This window comes from Mobula hypostoma, chromosome 18 (assembly GCF_963921235.1).
Source record: "Mobula hypostoma chromosome 18, sMobHyp1.1, whole genome shotgun sequence".
Taxonomy (NCBI): Eukaryota; Metazoa; Chordata; class Chondrichthyes; order Myliobatiformes; family Myliobatidae; genus Mobula; species Mobula hypostoma.
In genome coordinates, this window is record NC_086114.1 from 68620829 (window position 1) to 68644391 (window position 23563).

The following is a 23563-nucleotide window of genomic DNA, read 5'->3' on the forward strand; positions in this document are numbered from 1 at the left end:
AGTGGTGCTGTGTAACACTCCAATAACTGAGAGAGTCGAGGAATGTGAACTATGACAAAATGGCCAGTGATAAAGTCGTAGGCTATTTCTTTCCAAATGTGTTGTGCAGAAGTGTAGCAAAGTACTTAGATTGTAGACAACAGTTTCTGATGTACCGAGAGTCTCAGAACAAAATAAAAGTGTGATTTTTCATGTAGTTATTGCTAGTCAGTCTTTAAGTTCAAGTAAGCAGGCAGGAATATTCTATTATTAGATGTTGGGAAGACAAACTGCTAACTGTCAGAGATGATATTAAAGATGTCAGAGCAGAGCACAAAGCAAAGGGAAATCATGTTTGATTAATTTACCGGAGCTCTTTGTGTACTGGATAAAGGGAAACCAGTGAAGCTCTTTTCTCATTGCTACCATCAAGAAGGAGGTACGGGGGCCTGAAAACACATACTCACATGTTTTAGCAACAGCTTTTTCCCCTTTGCAATCACATTTTTGAATGGACAATGAACCATGTACACTACCTCACTCTCTCACTACCTCTGTGAGAGTTTCTCACAGCTATCTGGACTACTCCTCTTCTCACCCTGTCTCTTGCAAAAACGCCATCCCCTTTTCGCAATTCCTCCGTCTCCGCCACATCTGCTCTCAGGATGAGGCTTTTCATTCTAGGACGAGGGAGATGTCTTCATTTTTTAAAGAAAGGGGCTTCCCTTCCTCCACTATCAACTCTGCTCTTAAACGCATCTCCCCCATTTCACGTACATCTGCTCTCACTCCATCCTCCCACCACCCCACTAGGAATAGGGTTCCCCTGGTCCTCACCTACCACCCCACCAGCCTCCGGGTCCAACATATTATTCTCCGTAACTTCCGCCACCTCCAACGGGATCCCACCACTAAGCATATCTTTCCCTCCCCCCGCCTCTCTGCATTCCACAGGGATCGCTCCCTACACAACTCCCTTGTCCATTCGTCCCCCCCATCCCTCCCCACTGATCTCCCTCCTGGCACTTATCCGTGTAAGCGGAACAAGTGCTACACATGCCCTTACACTTCCTCCCTTACCACCATTCAGGGCCCCAAACAGTCCTTCCAGGTGAGGCATCACTTCACCTGTGAGTCGATTGGGGTGATATACTGCGTCCGGTGCTCCCGATGTGGCCTTTTATATATTGGTGAGACCCGACGCAGACTGGGAGACCGCTTTGCTGAACATCTACGCTCTGTCCGCCAGAGAAAGCAGGATCTCCCAGTGGCCACACATTTTAATTCCACATCCCATTCCCATTCTGACATGTCTATCCATGGCCTCCTCTACTGTAAAGATGAAGCCACACTCAGGTTGGAGGAACAACACCTTATATTCCGTATGGGTAGCCTCCAACCTGATGGCATGAACATTGACTTCTCTAACTTCCGCTAGGCCCCACCTCCCCCTCGTACCCCATCTGTTACTCTTTTTTATGCACACATTCTTTCTCTCACTCTCCTTTTTCTCCCTCTGTCCCTCTGAATATACCTCTTGCCCATCCTCTGGGTCACCCCCCCCCCGTCTTTCTTCCCGGACCTCCTGTCCCATGATCCTCTCGTATCCCCTTCTGCCTATCACCTGTCCAGCTCTCGGCTCCATCCCTCCCCCTCCTGTCTTCTCCTATCATTTTGCATCTCCCCCTCCCCCTCCAGCTTTCAAATCCCTTACTCACTCTTCCTTCAGTTAGTCCTGACGAAGGGTCTCGGCCTGAAACGTCGACTGCGCCTCTTCCTATAGATGCTGCCTGGCCTGCTGCGTTCACCAGCAACTTTGATGTGTGTTGTTACACTACCTCACTATATATTTTTTTTCTTTTTCTTTGCTTTTTATCCACTACTTACTTAATTTAATTTAAACTATGTATTCAACTGTTTTGCTACCACAAAGCAACAAATTTCACAACATACGCCAGTGATATTAAACCCGATTCTGTTTCTGTGTTATACTTAGATTTCCGGAAAGCATTTGTTCAGGTGTTGAATCAAAGGATATTGCAGAAAGTAAGAGCTTATGGTGTAGCAGGTAACGTGCTAGCATAGTCAGAACACTGGCTGGCTAACAGAACATAGACAGTAGGCATAAATGGGTCTTTTTCTGGTTGGCAAAATGTAATGAGTGATGTGCTACAGGGCCTCACTGCTTCACAATTCATAGAAGTAACTGAATGTAGGCACCAAAAGCATGATTGATAAATTTTTTGAGACACAAAGATAGGTACATAATTAAGTTCTGAGGAGGTAATAAGGGACTACAAAAGGAATATAGACAAGTAAGAGAATGGCCATTCTAGCAAACAGACTACAACATGGAAGGGTATTAAATTGTCCATTTTGGCAGAAAATAAATTAAAGTGGTATATTTTCCAAATGATGCAAGATCACAGAGCTTTGATGCAAAAGGAAATTAGATTTAAAAATGGTTAGTGTGCAAGTAAAGCAAATAATTGTAAATCTAACAGTATGTTACCTTTATTGCGAGAGAATTGAATATAAAAATCTGGAGGTTTTACGTTGTTAAATGGTGAGACCACATCTGTTTTATGTCAAGCAATGGCCTCCTTACTCAAGGGAAATGTTAGAGTATTGAAGCAGTTCTTTTCTACTGGTAGAAAAGACGAGGAAAACACTGTGGCGTGCTCAATTTTTTAGAACGCCCTTGATAAACCCCCATATAAAAGGTTACTGTGTAAAATTGAAGTACAAAGTACTGGTGTAATCAGAATCATGCTCAATATCATTGGCATATTCCATGAAATTTGTTGTACTGGTGATATATACTGGAAATTTGGTGTGGACCAAATTCTGGTTAACAGACAGGATCCAGGGAGTAATAATACATTGTTCTTTTTCAGAGCAGCATGCACTAGTAGGTACCGCACAAATAAAAACTTGCGCCTCCGCTGTTCACAACATACACAATGATTCAAATGAATGAACAGAACATAATACAGAGGATTCCGATTGGTTGGGCTATCAGTTAATCGTGGTAGCCGCTTCTTTGGGACAACTCTTGAAGAACAAAAACTAATCAATAAGTAGCCAAGATTCCCTTCATTTATTTGGGAAACCGTGCCGCTTAATTGGGACAGGAGACTGTTGCCAAACAGTTTCTAACTAACGTCAGTTGCATGCACTTGCATGGCCTTTAGACACCATGTTCTTAAATAACGTTGGTTGTTTGTAATTGTGTTCAAAAAGCAGCAAATTTTGTCACTGTTAGTTGTCAAGAAATAATCAGTAAGATTATTCAGAATTGCTTTGCTCACTGCGGTTTCAAGTATTTAGGCTTGGAGATACCAGAAATGGCTGGGAGTGAAAATTAAACAATTTTACAACTTCAACAAGTTAGGGACTACAAAGAATCTGAAGGTATCAACAATTCATCTTGAATGTTACAATGAAAATGAAGATTTGGAGGATGCAATCATCCATTATATGCACTAGGTTCCTATGTTAATTTTGTTCATTCACAGTCAAAAGAATGCGATGAAGATTAATTCCTCCATCGTTAAGTATTTGGATCTAATACAGTTTTATAGTACTGCAGTAGAATTGGTAGTGTTCTAATTTGTTCTATATTTCATTTAAATACATAACTTGTTACTCAGTTTGTCTTTTTAACTATTTCCATGGAACTTCAGCTAACTGGGGCAGCCACCGAATTGGGCCAAAATATGCTGGTCCTGATGTGTTGCAATAAACTGCAATCCACCATTTCCAAGTCTGTCAATGACACTAAACTGGGTGGATGGAACACTGAGAGATGGATGCAAAGAGATTTCAAGATTGAGGAAGTGGGCAAAAGCCCGGCTGATGCAAAATAATGCAGATAAGTGAAAGTTATTCGTTCTGAGAGGCAAAAGAAATGGCAGAGTATTATTTAAATGGTGTTAAATTGAAAAGAGGTGATGCATGAAAAAATGTCTTCATGTAAGAAAACCAAGCATGCCCACAATATTCCAGATACAGTCTCACCGGGGCTTTACTACAGGGTGGTAACTCCAGATCATCTATTCCTAGAATCTCAGACCCAGTGTAACAAGATTTAATGTAAGGACCAGTGAAATAGTTTTTGCGATGTTCAGTGCCATTTCTTTTTTTTAAATATATCTCTTTGGTTATCTGGGAACAGAAAACGCTGTCCCATTGATACAATGAAAGCAGTGCTGACAGTAATTAAGATGCACTGTGGGTGATAAATTGTTGGAAGGAACTGATGGATCAGTGACTCGCCCTGGCATTAGGCTCAGGCACATCAAAATTCTGGCAGGACCATCAAACAGTCCATACAACAGCCCACGCTAAAAGGAAGTGTTTATTCTGTATAATACTGCCTTTTTTTTTAAACTTCAACTACCCAAGCTGATATCTTTTACTGTGGAGCTATGCATAAGAAGCCCATCTTTTCTGGTGTTTCGTCAGATGGCTATTCTTCATTGTGGAATGTTGACAGGCAGTGGGTTATTCAAGTAACAAGGTATTAAGCAAAAACTGATCAAAGATCAAAGAGATGGCATTCAACCCCCAAACCTGTTTTGTCATTCGACTTGGATTACAACCAATCTGTATCCTAACTCCATCTATAGCCTGGTTTCCACAATCCTTCATATCTTTATCCAACAATGCTATCAAACTCAGTTAATTTTACTACCAACCTCCACAGCTTTGGACTGTGAAGTTCCAGATCTAGAGTACCCTTATATGACCAAATATTTTTGAACAGTCTGGCTTTAATTTTAAAGTTATTCCTGCTTGATCTGGCACTCCTCACCAGAGGAAATAGCTTTTTTCATATATCTCCTATCAATTCCTTTAATCATCTTAAATACCTCAATTAAAATATCGCTTGCACTTTTGTACTCAAAGGAATAAATGCACAGACTGCACAATCTCTCCATGCAACTTAACCCTTTCAGCACTGATATGATTCAACTGAATCTCTGCTATACATATCTAGGCTAACTTATTCAATCTGTAGTGATAGAGCCTGAGCTGAATTCGGTGATTCTAAATGAAGGCTGTCCACAATTCAAGAAGTGAACCCAATCACATGTAACCATTTTGTGCAATCTTCCTGCAAGAGACACAGGATTGTGTTTAGGAGTTGGCAACCAGAACACTCACCTTCTATCCAGAAGCTGATTACATCTGAAATTCATTCACCAGGGGCTGAATGACTTTCAGAGTCTGTGTTGGGGTAAAAATTCTTCATAAAGAACCTTCTACATGAGGAAACATCTGCAACCTTTTTCTCAATTAAATGTGACAAACTTTGGGCCACAATTCCCATACGGCACAATTTGAGAAATGCAAATTAGCACCAGAATGCAATATTTCGGCATACAATGGGGGAATGTCAGACCATAGAACACCACAACTTTTTGTTCCTTAATTTCACATTTCTAGTTAAAGTGGAGCAGAAAACACTTCTGGCTGCCCAGTCAACGCCTCCAACTACAAACAGAGCACACCTTTCTCTCAATTCCATTTGTGGTATCTTGCTGTGCATAAAATGGCTATACATTTGCCTTATGACATTGAATTCTGCTTTGCAAAAGAATATTATATTCAACACACACAAAATGCTGGTGGAACTCAGCAGACCAGGCAGCACCAATGGAGGGAAATAAGCAGTCCATCCTAAAAAAAGACGTTGGCTGTTTATTATCCTCCACAGACGTTGATTGGTCTGTTGGGTTCCTCCCGCATTTTGTGTATGCTGCTCTGGATTTCCAGCAGCTGCAGAATCTCGTGTCTTATTATATTCGAGTTCCTTTGAGACATTATAAGGTACTGTAAATATTTTCAGAAATGTTTCACATGCAGGTCTTATGACATTGGTTATCACCTACTAGTAGGCAGAATGTGACTGTACCAACAATGGACACCAGGGACATCTAATTGCAAACTGGTATTTGGTATTTGGTATTTGGTATGTGACTGCACCAACAATGGACACCAGGGACATCTAATTGCAAACTGGTATTTGGTATTTGGTATGTGCCTGTACCAACAATGGACACTAGGGACATCTAATTGCAACTTGAAAGCACTGCAACACTTCAATAAACTGATTAGAATCATATTAATTGAACACATTCTGTCAATCTTAATCTCCAACTAATCTCCTACAATCCTATCAAATTCTACAGTGAAACAACTGAATTAGTCATTAGTGAAAGAAATAACATAAATCACAAAAAGGCCTGTGTTTCTGTAACACTTTTTACAACTGCAAGATATCACAGAACATTTCACACGCTGTCATAAACATGAGATTCAGCACATACTGCAAGTCACCAAATCAAACCCTTTTTTTAAAAGTAGTTACCTTATATCTATAAATCCCATTCATGCATAGCCACCTCAAAGATTACCAAAATAATAACCAAATATCCTGTGCAAGTGATCTCAGTTGAGGAGTAAATCTCAAACCAGGACACTCAGTAGACCTCTGTTCTTCACACTTTTCATGGGATCTTTTATGCTCACATCAGAAGATCAACCAGTATAATATCGGATATATCCACTTTGAATCCCATATATTCTCATTGATATTGGAAATATTACACTTTAAAATTTGAATCAATTAACCATGTTATTTTATATTGCTTACACTAGATGTGACACCATCTCACCACTTTCAGTAAGATACCTCATTGTCCTAGCTTTAGAATCAGGTTTAATATCACCAGCATATGTTGAGAAATTTATTGTCTTGCGGCAGAAGTTCATTGTAATGTGGCAGTTGTCCACCGTGCCTGACAATGACAGGAAACCTGTGCAGGAGAATTTTTAAAGTGGAAAAGCCATTCCACTCTCTTGACCTCACATGTCCAGGTCCAGTGGGACGAAAAACTTGATGAACTATAAATTAGAACAAATATATATTCTATATATGTAATAAATATATATTCTACTTATATAATAAGTAGTACCAAAAGAGAGGCAAAAAAAAAGGAAAAAATACTGAGGAAGTGTTCATGGGTTCACTGTCCATTCAGAAATCTGATGGCGGAGGGGAAGAAGCTGTTCCTGAAACATTGTGTGTCTTCACGTTCCTGTACCTCATCCCTGATGATAGTAATGAGAAGAGGGTAAGTCCTGGGTGATGGGCGTGTTAATTGTCAGCAAGTAGAAGTTACTTCCGATCTTCTCCGGTGATTCGGCTACTTTATAAACACAGGCGCAACACACACAAAATGGTGGAGAAACTCAGTAGGTCATGCAGCATCTCCAGAAATGAATTCAACATTTCAGGCTGAGACCCTTCTCCAGGACTTGAAAGGAAGGAGAAAGAAGCCAGAATAAAAAGGTGGGGAGAGGGGAAGGAGCACAAGCTAGAAGGTGATAAGTGAAGCCAGGTGGGTGGCAAAGGTAAAGGGCTGGCAAAGAAGGAATCTGATAACAGACTAGAGTGGACAATGGGGGAAAGGGAAGGGGGGGCACCGGGGGGGGAGGTGATAGGCAGGTGAGAAGGGGTAAAAGGCTGTTATGGCTGATCCAGTTTTCCTCTCAGTTCCAATCTCCTGCCTTCTCTCCATCTCCCTTCATGCCCTGACCAGTCAAGAATCTATCAACTTCTGCCTTAAATATAGATAAAGACTTGGCCTCCACAGCTGCCTGTGGCAAAGAATTCCACAAATTCACCACTTTCTGGCTAAAGAAATGCCTCCACATCTTTGTTCTAAAAGGACGCCCTTCTATTCTGAAGCTGTATCCTCTGGTCTTAGACTGTACCACCATTGGAACATCCTCTCCGCATCCAGGCTATCAAGGCCTTTCACTATTCGATAGGTTTCAATGAGGTCACCCCTCATTCTTTTGAATTCTTGTGAATACAGGCCCAGAGCCATCAGATGGTCTTCATGTAACAAGCTATTCAATCCTGGAATCATTTTTGTGAACTTCCTTTGAACCTTCTCCAATTTCAGCACATCCTTTCTACGATAAGGTGTCCAAACCTACTCACAATACTCCAAGTGATGCATCACCAGTGCTTTACAAAGTCTCAACATTACATCTTTGCTTTTATATTGTAGTCCTCTTGAGTGGGAATAAACAGGACCTTTTCAGAATGGCAGGCAGTGACTAGTGGGGTACCGCAAGGCTCAGTGCTGGGACCCCAGTTGTTTACAATATATATTAATGACTTAGACGAGGGAATTAAATGCAGCATCTCCAAGTTTGCGGATGACACGAAGCTGGGCGGCAATGTTAGCTGTGAAGAGGATGCTAAGAGGATGCAGGGTGACTTGGATAGGTTAGGTGAGTGGGCAAATTCATGGCAGATGCAATTTAATGTGGATAAATGTCAGGTTATCCACTTTGGTGGCAAAAACAGGAAAACAGATTATTATCTGAATGGTGGCCGATTAGGAAAAGGGGAGGTGCAACGAGACCTGGGTGTCATTATACACCAGTCATTGAAAGTGGGCATGCAGGTACAGCAGGCGGTGAAAAAGGCGAATGGTATGCTGGCATTCATTGCAAGAGGATTCGAGTACAGGAGCAGGGAGGTACTACTGTAGTTGTACAAGGCCTTGGTGAGACCACACCTGGAGTATTGTGTGCAGTTTTGGTCCCCTAATCTGATGAAAGACATCCTTGCCATCGAGGGAGTACAAAGAAGGTTCACCAGATTAATTCCGGGGATGACAGGACTTGGCTTATACTCGCTGGAATTTAGAAGATTGAGGGGGGATCTTATTGAAACGTATAAAATTCTAAAGGGATTGGACAGGCTAGATGCAGGAAGATTGTTCCCGATGTTGGGGAAGTCCAGAACGAGGGGTCACAGTTTAAGGATGAAGGGGAAGCCTTTTAGGACCGAGATGAGGAAAAACTTCTTCACACAAAGAGTGGTGAATCTGTGGAATCCTCTGCCACAGGAAACAGTTGAGGCCAGTTCATTTGATATATTTAAGAGGGAGTTAGATATGGCCCTTGTGGCAAAGGGATCGGGGGTATGGAGAGAAGGCAGGTACAGGGTTCTGAGTTGGATGATCAGCCATGATCATACTGAATGGCAGTGCAGGCTCGAAGGGCTGAATGGCCTACTCCTGCACCTATTTTCTATGTTTCTAACCAATTTTCTATCTATTTCAGTACCCTACCCCCATACCATTTGCTCTAATTTTGCACACTGACCTCCTAATGTGGGACCTTATCAAAGGCTTTCTGGAAGTCCAGGTACACTACATCCACTGGCTTTCCCATGTCTATTTTCATAGTTACATTCTCAAAAAATTCCAGAAGATTAGTCAAGCATGATTTCCCCTTCGTAAATCCATGCTGACTCAGACCTATCCTGCCACTGCTATCCAAATATGCCGCTATTACATCTTTTATAATTGATTCCAGCATCTTCCCCGCCACGGATGTCAGACTAACTGGTCTATAATTGCCTGTTTTCTCTCTCCCTCCTTTCTTAAAAAGTGGGATAACATTAGCTACCCTCCAAACTGCAGGAACTGATCCTGAATCTACAGAACATTGGAAAATGATTACCAATGCATCCACGATTTCTAGAGCCACCTCCCCAAGTACCCTGGGATACAGACCATCAGGGCCTGGGGATTTATCAACCTTCAGTCCCATCAGTTTACCCAACATCATTTTGTGCCTGACGTGAATTTCCTTCAGTTCCTCTGTTACCCTAGGTCCTCTGGCCACTATTACATCTGGTAGATTGTTTGATTGCATCTGGGAGACTTCTCTTGTTAGCCATAGTTGTGTCCTCTTTCCTTTAAAATACTTCTTCCTCTTTGGGATGTACATTTCCTGTGCCTTCTGAATTGCTTCCAGAAATTCTAGACACTGCTGCTCTGCCATCTTACCTGAATGTTCTTTTCTAGTCAATTCTGGCCAACTCCTCTCTCATGCCCCTGTAATGCCCTTTGCTCCAGAAGAAGAGAAGGGATAAAACATAGAAGTTGAAATCGATGTTTATGCTATCAGGTTGAAAGCTACCCATGTGCAATATGAGGGTCATTCCTCCTCACTGAGAGTGGCCTAATCATGGCAAAAGAGGAGGCCACCAGGAAACTTTGCTTTTGGCGCATGGAGTGAAGGTGCTCGACCTTAGGACTACTTTAATGTGAAGAATCAATGGATTCTTGAACTATTATTCTTCATTGAAAATCTCCAAAGCAGAGATTTTGCTCTTAAACTCTTGTGGACAGACTTGAGGTCAGCATTTTATTGGTTTAATCCCAAACTGTGTGCACCAAGGTTTCTAAAGCTTGAATTATCTGACCTGCCCTAAACCATTACTGCACAGGAACCAAGCAGCACCTATCAACACATACAGAACAGGAGGTGGTTGTTAGGAATATTAGGAAAGTAAATCAACAGCACTAATACTGGAAAGAATGTGCACATCCAAGAACGCTGCTCCACCAAGTCACATGGAGATGCACAATCCAGAAACCCTGTTTCTGATGGACTTCTAATAATTATTTCATTCTGTCTCATGACTTTTACAGTGACATGCCTGCAACACTGTATAATTTACTACCAGTTAATACCAAACACAATTCCATCAGGGTTTCACAGTTCTCCCATGTATGACAAGAGGTAAGACTAAGCTCCAGTAACATGCCAGATATGGTGTGAAACTCATTTAAATGCTGCTTACATTAAATTAAAAACTCAAGGTTCCATTACTGAGGTAGTACATGGCACTGAGACTGACACTCAATCTATTCGCACAATTTAAAAAACCCAAATTCAGTTTTCTCATGTGAAGAAGATGATTCAACATTTCTGAACAGTTCATATCCAATCTGGATTCAGGTTTTCTTATAAATACAAAAAATTATAGTATCTGACTTATATACTAGCAAAGTAACTGGTGTGTGTGCGCGTGCGCACGCACACGCGCACACACACACGCACGCACGCACACACACACACACGCACACACACACACACGCACATGCACACACACACGCACACGCGCGCACACACGCACGCACGCACACGCACACACACACATGCACACACACACGCACATGCGCACACACACACACGCACATGCACGCACACGCACATGCACGCGCACACACACACGTACACACACACACGCACATACACACGCACGCACACGCACACACACACATGCACGCGCACACACACACACACGTACACACGCACGCACACGCACGCGCACACACGCACACACACACACGCACACACATACACACACACACACACACACACACACACACACACGCACACACACACACGCACACGCACACACGCACTGCAGCCCCTTTATGGCTTGCTTGGTCAGTTTTCCACGCAGTGTGATAGTCACCCTCACAGACCATAAGGTTCTAGGTTAAATCTTTTTGTTCAACTTCATGAGTACTTCCCAGCCAAAGCAGCAGCTGAGGCATTAACACTGATTTCAGTAACACTGAGCTATGAACAAGATACACATCCTGCTCTTGATCATCATCCAGCAAGATTCAACTTATTTGTTATAGTCCATCACAGTGATGAACTTCTAGGACGGGCTAAATTCTTAAAGAGCTCAACAGGGAAGCTGATTCTTCTATCTAAATACCCTGTAGATGTCACAGTCTAGCAATAATAGGCCATTTAGGACTGGGATGGAAATAAATGTCTTCACAGAGCATGGAGAATCATTGAAATTTTGTCCTGTATAGGGTTGCGGCACCTTGGTCATCGAGCTCGTTGGAGAAATCAAATGCAGAGTGGATGACTGCTTTAAGAAGCACCTTCACTTAGTCTACAAGGGTGACACACAGCATCAAACCCACTATCCCTAGAAGCAGACAAGTGAATTTTCTCTGTACTTCTATTAGGACATGAATATCCCTTTACAGAAAAAGAGTCCAAAGCTGTATACAATACGCTAGAGACAGTCTTACCAAGGCCTTATATAATTGCAATAAGACATTTCACTACTGCACTAAAATCCACTTGTAATAAATGCCAACATAGCATTTATTTTCTCAATCGCTTGCTGCATCTGTACATTGGCTTCAATGTATTCTTTAAGCAGACTCTGACTGATGGTTTCAAATTGTAGTAAAGGAACAGAATCAGAGAGCACACAAATGGCTACATGTATCAGAACACCTAATAGAGTAATGCTATTCATTTGAACACAAACAATGCATCAGGTTTCTGTGTCTGCTCACCTGAATGACTATAGAGACCAAGCAAGCAGAGACATCACTTAACTGGCTAGACTCTTCTGGAGGGAGTTACTATCATGAACTGGGGCCCAGTAAACTCATCAACCCCTCTTCAAGAGGACGAGTATCGTGGCAGATTTAAATTTGGTAGATTTCTGCAAGGAGGCTCATAGTGACTAAACATCTGATTGTTCCTCTGCTGGGTGCTCTCTTTCTTCTCCATTTTTTTGCCCTTACATTCCCTCTGTTCATTCTCCCACTTGAAAGGAGAATGGCCATTGGTGCACTACATCTGGAACAAAGCCTGCAAAATGTCCTCCAAAATGTACTCTGCAAAGTCCCCCAAAACGTAAATAATTCTAGAACAGCAGCAGCTATAAGAATTCAGCCAGTAATTACGCTGTAACCTATAAGATCTGCTTAAATATTACAAGTGCTGCTGGAATGTTGTGTTCTGCATGATGTCAAAAAACATCATCAACCTGGTGTTAATTCTCATTCTTTCTCCACAGATGCTGACTGACTCACTGAGCATTTTCAGCTTTTGCTACTTTATTGGGCTTCAAGTACCTCATTGTTGGATCATTAAGAACAAACAGCTTTACACCCTCTTACTGATATGTTGCTACTCACATCACTTGTGTGGATGCATTGTGAATCTAAGGGCTCTCAAAGAAGACAAATGTTATGCAATATTTGCACCCTCCTACCCACCTCAGCACAGTCCTTGATCCCAGTTATTGGACTGAGTATGCAAGTTTCAGACAAATCACAGAAAATCACAGGTCTTAATAGAATCCTTAACATTAAGAAATCCATAGCATTAGTTTTCATTTCTCCTTCTAAGGGTAGAGCCCAGTGAAATCTGGCACAAGTATATAATCCAAGAGGCTAGAGAGTTACTGCCTGAACTTAACAGTAATTCCACACCATGTAATTGCCAATGTAGAGAGGGGAAAGGAGACAACACACACTTATGAAATTGAGAAGGGACTGGGTTTGGATTGAGGCTTAGAAACTCAAGCTGCAGTTTGTATACCACAAAGATTCCAACTTGTACAGTCTAAAAGGAAACACTGCCCTCAGCTGATGCCCATATTGCAACGAGATAAGCAGCACCCAAAGCTGACGCTTCAGAACAGCACCCACCTGCTACTGTTATCTTGGCAGTCCTGCTCACAATGGTTCCAAGGCTATCAATAGTGGCAACACATTGATAAAATCCCTCATCAGGTTTGTGGTGTTTGGAATGTACCACACTATGTATCAACAGTGAACCTTCCAGAAGCATCTGTCTGCGTTCATCTGATATCAGATTTAGGAATGTTCCATCTTTTCTCCATTCAATTCTGGCTTTGGGTTCAGCGAAAACCGAACAGTTCAGTATAACCGAGGACCCTCGTATCGCGAGTGTGTCTGCTGGCTCCACTGTAAAGTAGAAAGGTGTGAATCTTCGGATGACAGATTCTATTGAGAGATGAAAAGACAGAAAAAAAATCATTATACATATATCATTACACACATTCATCCCCAGTCAAAATATTCAGATTGCTATTGGTCTCAAACATTCATCACGTTGAGGTCAGTGGAATAAATTTCAGAGGCAGAGTACAATACGTAAATACAGAGAAATAGGTCTACAACTGGGGCATTATGTAGAGCCGTGGAAGACTACAGCAAAGAAACAAGCCCTTCGGCCTATCTAGTCTATGCCGAACCGTATTCTACCCAGTCTCATTGACCTGCACCCAACCATAGCCTTCTATACCCCTCCCATCCATGTACTTAATACAAACTTTTTCAAATGTTGAAAGTGAATCCGGATCCACCAGTTCCTCTGGCAGCTCGTTCCACACTTGCACCACCAAAGTGAAGATGATCCCCTTAAATATTTCACCTTTCATGCTTAACCTAGGTCTAGTTTCACCCAACCTGAGTGGAAAAAAACCTGCTTGCATTAACCTTATCTATACCCCTCATAATTTTGTATATGTCTATCAAATCTCCCCATGTTTTCCTCTCCTCCAGGGAAAAATATCTTAACCTTTTCAACCTTTCCCTATAACTCAGGTTATCAAGTCCCAGCAACATCCTTGTAAATTTTCTCTGTACTCTTTTAATCTTATTGACATCTTTCCGATAGATAGATTACCAGAACTGCAAACAATACTCCAAACAAGATAAAATTGGCAGATGCTGGAAATCCAAGCAACACACACAAAATGCTGGAGGAACTCAGCAGGCCAGGTAGCATCTATGGAAATGAGTAAACAGTTGATGTTTCGGGCCGAGACCCTCCACCAAGACTGGTGAAAAAGAAGATGAGAAAAAAGTCAGAGTAAGAAGATGGGGGAGGGAAGGAAGAAATACAAAGTGATAGGTGAAACAAGGGTCTCGGCCTGAAACGTCGACTGTACCTCTTCCTAGAGATGCTGTCTGGCCTGCTGCGTTCACCAGCAACTTTTATGTGTGTTGCTTGAATTTCCAGCATCTGCAGAATTCCTGTTGTTTGCATGAATTGGGACAGGTTGTTTTCTGGCAAAAGTGTACTTGGTAACTGGGAGGCCTTCAAAAGTGAAATTTTGAGAGTACAAGCTTGTAGATTCCTGTCACAAAAAAGGCAAGAATGACCGGTTTAGGGAACTTTTGTTTTTGAGAGATATTGAGGCCCTGGTTAAGAAAAATGAAGTGTATAGCAGGTGTAGCCAACAGAAACAAATGAGGTTCTCAGAGTATAAGAAATGTAAGAGAACACGTAAGAAAATCAGGAGGGCTAAGAGACATCAGATTGCTCTAGTAGACAATGTGAAGAGTTTCTACAGATATATTAAGAGCAAAAGTTTAGCAAAGGACAAAATTGATCCTCTGGAAGATCAAAATGGCAATCTATACGTGGAAATGAAAGAGATAGAGGAGATCTTAAATAAATTTTTTGCATCTGTATTTACTCAGAAAACAGACATAGAGTCCATAGATACAAGGCAAATCAGCAGTGAGGTTAAGGAGACCCAACACAGATTACAAAGGAGGAGTTTTTGCTGTCTTGAAGCAAATTGGGGGGGGGGGGGAATAAATCCCTAGGGCCTAACGATGTGATCCCTCAGACCCTGTAGGAAGCTAGTACAGAAATTGTATTGTCCCAAGCAAAGATATTTAAAACATTCTTAGACATGGGTGAGATGCCAGAGGATTGGAGGACAGCTAATGTTGTTCTGTTGTTTAAGAAAGGCTCAAAGAACAAGGCAGGAAAGTATACGCTGGTGAGCCTGACATCATTAGTGGGAAAGTTATTGGAAGGTATTCTAAGACTGGATATATCCAGTTGCAAGAAAAAAGTTTGTGAACACTTTGCAATTACCTGGTTTTCTGTGTTAATTACTCATAAAATGGGGTCTGATCTTCATCTAAGTCACAACAATAGACAAATACAATCTGCCGAAACTAATTACAAACTAACAATTGTTCTCTTCATGTCTTTATTGAACACGTTGTTTAATCGTTCACAGTCCAGGCTGGAAAAGGTATATCAACCCTGCATTTAATAACTGGTAGAACCAGAACCTCCTTTAGCACCAAAAACCTACAAACATTTCCTGTAGCTGCTGATTAGTTTTGCACAATGGCTAAGAGGAATTTTACAGCATACCTCCACAAAAAAAACTGTTTCCTTTCATCAGTATTTCTGGGATACCTTGCATGAACAGCGTTTTTCAGATCATGCCACAACATCTCAAATGGGTTAAGGTCTGGACTCCGACTTGGCCATTCTAAAACACAAGCTTTCATCTTGTTAAACCATTCTGTTGTTGATACACTCCTGCATTTCACATCATTGTCTTGTTGCATCACCCAACTTCTATTAAGCTTCTTCGGTGTAGGCATCACCGGAAGAGGCTTCGCAGTAGTGAATTTAAAAACGCAAACAACAGGAATTCTGCAGATGCTGGAAATTCAAGCAACACACATCAAAGTTGCTGGTGAACGCAGCAGGCCAGGCAGCAACTTTGATGTATGTTGCTTCTATTAAGCTTCAGGTGACAGACAGTACTACCCTGACATTCTCCTATAAAATGCCCTTGACACAATTTTGAATGAATTGTTCCCTCAACGATTACAAGCTGTCCAGGCCCTAAGGCAACAAAGCAGCCCCAAACCATGATGCTCCTTCCACCATGCTTCGTAGTTGGGATGAGGTTTTGGTGTTGGTGTGCTGTGCCCTTTTTCCACCAAACATAACAGTGTGTATTTTTGCCAAAAAGTTCAACTTTTGTCTCATCTGTCCTCAGAACATTGTCCCAGAAGTGTTATGCAAAATCCAGGTTGTCTTTAGCAAACTTGAGACGTGCAGCAATGTTTTTTTTCTGGAGAGCAGTGGCTTCCTCTGTGGTGTCCTTCCATGAACATCATTCTTGTTCAGTGATGTTCCTATAATGGACACATGAACAAAGACTTTAGCAAGTTCTAGAGATTTCTGCAGGTCTTTTGCTGTTACCCTTGGATTCTTTTTCACCTCCTTCAACATTGTACGAACTTCCTCGATTTGTAGATAATTTCTCTTACTGTGGACTGAAGAACACTCAGGTCTTTAAAAACCCTGAGACTTGAGGACTTGAGTTATAGGGAACATTGAATAGGTTAGAACTTTATTCCCTTGAACATAAAAGATTGATGGAAAATTTGATAGAGGTGTACAAAATTATGATGGGTATAGATAGGGTAAATGCAAATAAGTTTTTTCTACTGAGGATGGGTGAGACTACAACTAGAGGTCATACATTAAGGTGAAAGATGAAATGCTTAAGGAGAGCATGAGGGGAGATTTCTTCAATCAGAGGTGGTAATAAGAGTGTGGAATGAGCTAACAGTGCAAGCGGTGGATGTGGGGTCAATTTCAACATTTAAGAGAAATTTGGATAGTGTACATGTGGGAGTATGGAGAGCTATGATCTTGGTGCAGGTTGAGGTGACTAAGCAGATTAATGGTTGAGCACAGACTAGATGTGTCAAATAACCTTTTCTATGCTGTAATGTTCTATGACTCTAATTAAACTCTGAACTCGTTGCGTGTGTACATTCCCAGATTATGGATCTATATTCCCAGATCCCAGCACTGATTTTAAAAAATTGTCTAACTGTGCGTCACCTTATTGTGGAAAAATAATAGGTTGCACAGCTATACACAATCCCCAAGAAACCTAGACACCAATCAAGGTGACACAACTCTAAATAAAACAATGAGGTAATGCATTACCCCCCCCCCCCCACGGTACTGAGTAGAAAATGTTCCAGGAGTCCCATACAGTAATGATTCCGGTTAATTGGTCCATTGGTTAAACGAGGCAGCTGTTCATTTAAAAATGCAAACATGAGGAAATCAGCAGATGCTGGAATTTCAAGCAACACACATAAAAGTTGCTGGTGAACGCAGCAGGCCAGGCAGCATCTCTAGGAAGAGGTACAATCGACTTTTCGGGCCGAGATACAGTAGACGTTACACTTCCTCCCTCACTACCATTCAGGACCCCAGACAGTCCTTCCAGGTGAGGCGACACTTCACCTGTGAGTCGGCTGGGGTGATATACTGCGTCCTGTGCACCCGATGGGGCCTTCTATATATTGACGAGACCCGACGCAGACTGGGAGATCGTTTTGCTGAACACTACACTCTTGTCCGCCAGAGAAAGCAGGATCTCCCAGTGGCCACGCATTTTAATTCCACATCCCATTCCCATTCTGATATGTCTATCCACAGCCTCCTCTACTGTAAAGATGAAGCCACACTCAGGTTGGAGGAACAACACCTTATATCCGTCTGGGTAGCCTCCAACCTGATGGCATGAACACTGACTTCTCAAACTTCCGCTACTGCCCCACCACCCCCTCGTACCCCATCCGTTATTTATTTATATACACACATTCTTTTTCTCTTTCCCCTTTTTCTCCCTCTGCCCCTCTCACTATACCCCTTGCCCATCCTCTGGGTTCCCCCCCCCCTTTTCCTTCTCCCTGGGCCTCCTGTCCCATGATCCTCTCATATCCCTTTTGCCAATCAACTGTCCAGCTCTTGGCTCCATCCCTCCCACTCCTGTCTTCTCCTATCATTTCCGATCTCCCCCTCCCCCTCCCGCTTTCAAATCTCTTACTAGTTCTTCTGTCAGTTAGTCCTGACGAAGGGTCTCGGCCCGAAACATCGACTGTACCTCTTCCTAGAGATGCTGCCTGGCCTGCTGCGTTCACCAGCAACTTTTATGTGTGTTGCTCTAACTAGTGTCAGTTGTACGCACTTGTGTAACTGATAGACATTATACCGTGCTTAGAGCGAACAGTTTTGTGAACTTGTGTTTAAAAAATAGTGATGTTTGTCACTGATAGCTGGTGAGAAATCAGCAGTATGACAATTCAGTACTGTTTTCAAGCATTCAGGCCTGCAGATGCCGGAAACGTCTGGGAGTGAAAATGAACCAATTTCGCTACTTCAGTAAGTTGGGAACTACAAAGAATTTGAGGGTAATGACAATCATTTTGAATGTTCAACGTATATTTATGATCAAAGTACGTATACAATATACAATTTTACAGGCAGCCACAAAGAAACCCAATAGAACTCATTAAAAAAACTGTCAAACACCCAGTGTGCAGAAAAAAATAAATCATGCAAACAATAAAAATAAGCAAATAACAACTGAAATTCACGAAGGTAAGTCCACAGCCAAGAAGCAAGGCAGGCTAATCCAGGAGCCCTTTAGTTGCAGGCCAAGGACTCAGTTCAGCTCAGAAACAAGTAAACATCACGGAACAGTGAGCTAAACACCAGCAGGTCCCACACCTCTGGCTCCAACACCCTGACCTTTTCAATTCAGCCCAGCACTTAAATCAGCCTAACAGTAGGTTGTTCCTCGATCTCAGATCTGGGCCCAAACATCTTGCCTCGGTTGTGCTGCTTTGAATCGCCTCTGAGTCCACTCCAGCAACCAAACGTAGGCTCGTTGCCTGCCCTCAGGACCAGGACTCGCTTCCTTGATTCAGTCTGTACACTCCATGCCACAACCATCCTACACCTTTCAGACTTTAGTTCACATTGTAGAAGTGCCAGGTCATACAAGGGGTTCAAAAGCTTAACTCCGACAAGGAAGTTACAGGCTACTGATTGCAGTGATCCTTCCTGATAAAAAAAATGTGATTAATAAAGTAGTTAATAGTTGTTTTTGCTGCCAGCAAGTTGTCGTTGTGCTTCACTAGCACCATATTAAACAGGAAGTTACAATGAAATGAAGATTTGGAGGAACGCAATGTTCAAAAGCATTGTATGAAGTCAAGAAGGCAGTCTCCGCAAGCGTCATGGAACGTGTAGAGCACGACAAGACACAGAAGACGTCCAGGTGTCTGCGCCTAGTCCCATCTCCAGCCGTCTCGACTCTGTCTTGCCACTGGATCCAGATGGGAATTGGGAAGAGAGTGAGGCTGACACTGCACAACTCTCCCTCACTTAAATCTAAATCATGCACTAGTCTCGACATCGTCAATGGTGTCGAGGTCTTCATTGACGACGACGATGGACAAACATGGATGAAGGCAGTCCATTATCAGCACTAGGTGTCTGTGTTGATTTTGTTCATTTACAGTCAATCAAAACAACACAGCAGCATATACCGGTGAATTCCTCTGTCAATAACAATTAGGAACTAAGACAAACTTTTATAGTATTGTACTTATATTGGTAGTGTTCCAATTTGTCCTGTATTTAAATTAAATGCATAATTTTTTACTCAGTAATTTTGTCCTTTTAAACACAAGAGATTCTGCAGATGCTGGAAATCCAGAGCAACACACACAAAATGCTGCAGAAACTCAGCAGGTCAGACAGCATCTATGGAAATGAACAAGCAGTTGATGTTTTGGGCCAAGACTAACATCAGTTTGTCTTTTTTTATACTTCGTTAACTATTTTCATGAAACTTCGGCTAATTGGGACAGCCACTCAATTGTGTCAAAATGTATTGGTCCCAATGTGTTCCATTTAAGTGGAATTCACTGTATAGACTAGCAAGAAGCTGATCCCAGCTAGGTTCCTGTATCCGGCCTCAGTTAGAAAGAAAGACAAACCAGCCACTAGTGATCCAGTGATGCGATCGTTGCCTGCTTAGAAGACCACTGATCATCACACAATAAGATCAAGATAAGCACACAGATGTTGTCAGGAAAAAAACAACTGTAATACTCTCCTTCAGTGATCTTACATTGCCATGAATCCTGAGGAGAGTACGATTTGGATAAGGAAGCCAGGGTCTTCCAGCAGCCTAGAAGCAGAATTCCAGGACCTCAAAATAACAAGAAACATGAAATGGAAAATATGACTGGAAAGTAGATGAAATGCAAAGGACGGTGATCTACAGGTGTAAAGAATTTGAGGCAAGGCTGACCAACAGTTAATGAAAGCAGAAATCAGGTTCACACTGTGCATCTACCACAGAAATTCATGTACTAATCCCACTCGAGACACAGTCTGGTAGTTATTAATGTGAAATAAGATTCAATGCATTCACTGGAAGAATACCATGCAGTCCAGTCCTCAACTGGAGCAGTAGCTGCTTCAACTTCCATACATACTTCTTATTTTTATTATCAAAGCATCTTCTATTTTTAACTCAACAGTTTGATCAACACATCAAATACCAATACCTAGCAGCTTTAACAACTCCATAAGACCATAAGACATCAGAAAGAAATCAGGACATTCAGCCCATCGAGTCTGCTCCGCCATTTCCCTCTCAACCCCATTCTCCCGCCATCTCCCCATAACCCTTCACATCCGGACTAATGAAGAACCTAACAACCTCCGCCTTACATATGTGGCAACAAATTCCACAGATTCACTACCGTCTGGCTAAAGACATTCCTCATCTTGGTCTGAATGGACGTCCTTCTATTCTGAGTCTCTGCCCTTAAGACTCCCCCACCATAGGAAACATCCTCTCCATATCCACTCTACCTAGGCCTTTCATCATTCAAAAGGTTTCAATGAGATCTTCACTCAGTCCTCTAAATTCCAGCGAGCCGAGGCCCAGAGCCATCAATTGCTCTTCATACAATAAGTCTTTTTATTCCTAGAATCATTCTCGTGAACCTTCACTGAACCCTCTCCAATGCCAGCACATCCTTTCTTAAATAAGAGGCTCAAAACTGCACACAATACTCCAAGTGAGACCTCACCAGAGCCTTATCAAGACTCAGCATTACATCCTTGTTTTTATATGCTAGTCCTCTCAAAATGAATGCTAACATTACATTTGTCTTCATCACCACCAACTCAACCTGCAACTTGACCTTGGGGAATCCTGCACGAAGACTCCCAAGTCCCTTTGCACTCGGATTTTTGAATTTTCTCCGTTTAGAAAATAGTCCATGCTTTGATTCCTTCTACCAAACTGAATGACTATACACTTCCCGACACTGTATTCCATTTGCCACTTCTTTGCCCATTCTCCAAATTTGTCTGTGTCCTTCTTCAGCCTCCTTGCTTCCACAACACTACCTGCCCCTCCTCCTATCTTTGTATCTTCAGCAAACTTGGCCACAAAGTTATCAATTCTGTCATCCAGGTCATTGACATAAAATGTAAAAAGAACCAGTCCCAATACTGACCATCATTAATCACCGGTAGCCAATTAGGAAAGGCTCCCTTGTTCCCACTCTTTACTTCCTGCCAATCAGCCAATGCTCTACCCATGTTATTATCTTTCCTGTAATACCACAGGCACTTAACTTGTTAAGCATCCTCATATGCAGCAACCTGTCAAAGACCTTCTGAAAATCCAGGTACACAACATCCACAGATTCTTCTTTGTCTATCCTGCTTGTTATTTTCTCAAAGAATGCCAACAGATTTGTCAGGTAAGATTTTCTTTTAAGGAAACAATGCTGACTATGGCCTATTTTATCATGTGCCTCCAAACACGCAGAAACCAAATCCTTAACAATCGAACCCAACATCTTCCCAACCACTGATGTCAGTCTAACTGGCCTATAATTCCTTTTCTCTGGTTCCCTCCTTTCTTGACGAGTGGAGTGACATTTGCAATTTCCATTCCACCAGGACCACGCCAGAATCTAGTGATTCTGGAATGATCATTACTAAGGCCTCCACAATCATTTCAGCTCCCTCTCTGTGGTGTAGCCCATCTGGTCCAGGTGACTTACCTATCTTCAGACATTTCATTTTCCCAAGCACCTTCTCTCTGGTGATGACAACTTAACACACTTCTGCCCCTTTACACTCTCGAACTTTTGGCGTACTGCTAGTGTCTTCCACAGTGAAGACTGATGAAAAATATTTATTCATTTCATTTGAGATTTCCTTGTTCCCCCATTACTACCTCTCCAGCATCATTTTCCAGCAATCCAATATCTACTCTCGCCTCTCTTTTACCCTTCATATTCTGAAAAACTTTTGGTATCCTCTTTGATATTATTGGCTAGCTTACCTCCATATTTCATCTTTTCCATCCTTATGGCTTTTTTCAGTTGCCTTCTGTTGTTTTTTAAAAGTTTCCCAATCCTCTAACTTCCTATTAATTTTCTTGCTTTTTCTTTTATGCTGTTTTTGACTTCCCTTGTCAGCCACAGTTGCACAATTCTCCCTTTAGAATACTATTCCTTCTTTGCCCTTATCCTACACCTTTTGAATTTCACCCAAAAACTCCAGCCATTGCTGTTCTACCATCATCCCTGCTAGTGTCCCCATCTAATTAATTTTGGTCAGCTCATCTCTCATGCCTCTAATTCCCTTTATTCCACTATAATACTAATACATCTAACTTTAGCATCTTCCTCTCAAATTGAAGGGTGAATTCTATTACACTGTGATCCTAAGGGTTCCTCCACCTTAAGCTCCTTAATCAAATCCAGTTACACAACACCCAGTCCTGAATAACTGATCCCCTTGTGGGCTCAACCACAAGCTGTTCGAAAAAGCCATCTTGTACACATTCTTCAAATTCTCTCTCGGGAACCTGATTTTCCCAATCTCCCTGCATGCTGAAATCTCCATGATTATCATAACATTGCCCTTTTGACATGCCTTTTCTATTTCCAGTTATAATTTGAAGTCCACATCCTGACTACTGTTTAGTGACCTGTATATGACTCCCATCAGGGTCTTTTTACCCTTGCAATTTCTTAACTCTATCCACAAGGATTCTATATCTTCCGTTTCTTAGTCACCTTTTTCGAAGGACATGATTTCAGTTTTTACCAACAGAGCCACACCATCCCCTGTGGCTATCTGCCTGTCCTTTCGATACAAAGTGAATCTTTGAATGTTAAGCTCCCAGCTATAATCTTCTTTCAGCCACGAATCAGTGATGCCCACA

General features: G+C 41.9%; 1 protein-coding gene across 7 annotated transcripts in view; it reads right to left on the reverse strand.

Moving 5' to 3' along the window:
* Positions 1–23563, reverse strand: part of LOC134358620 (neogenin-like) — a 316976-nt gene that overhangs the window by 216152 nt on the left and 77261 nt on the right. For all 7 annotated transcript variants that reach the window (XM_063071071.1, XM_063071070.1, XM_063071068.1 and 4 more), the window contains exon 2: positions 13344–13661. In XM_063071071.1, coding sequence (XP_062927141.1) covers positions 13344–13661 — 318 coding nt within the window. The remainder of the gene's footprint in view (positions 1–13343; positions 13662–23563) is intronic.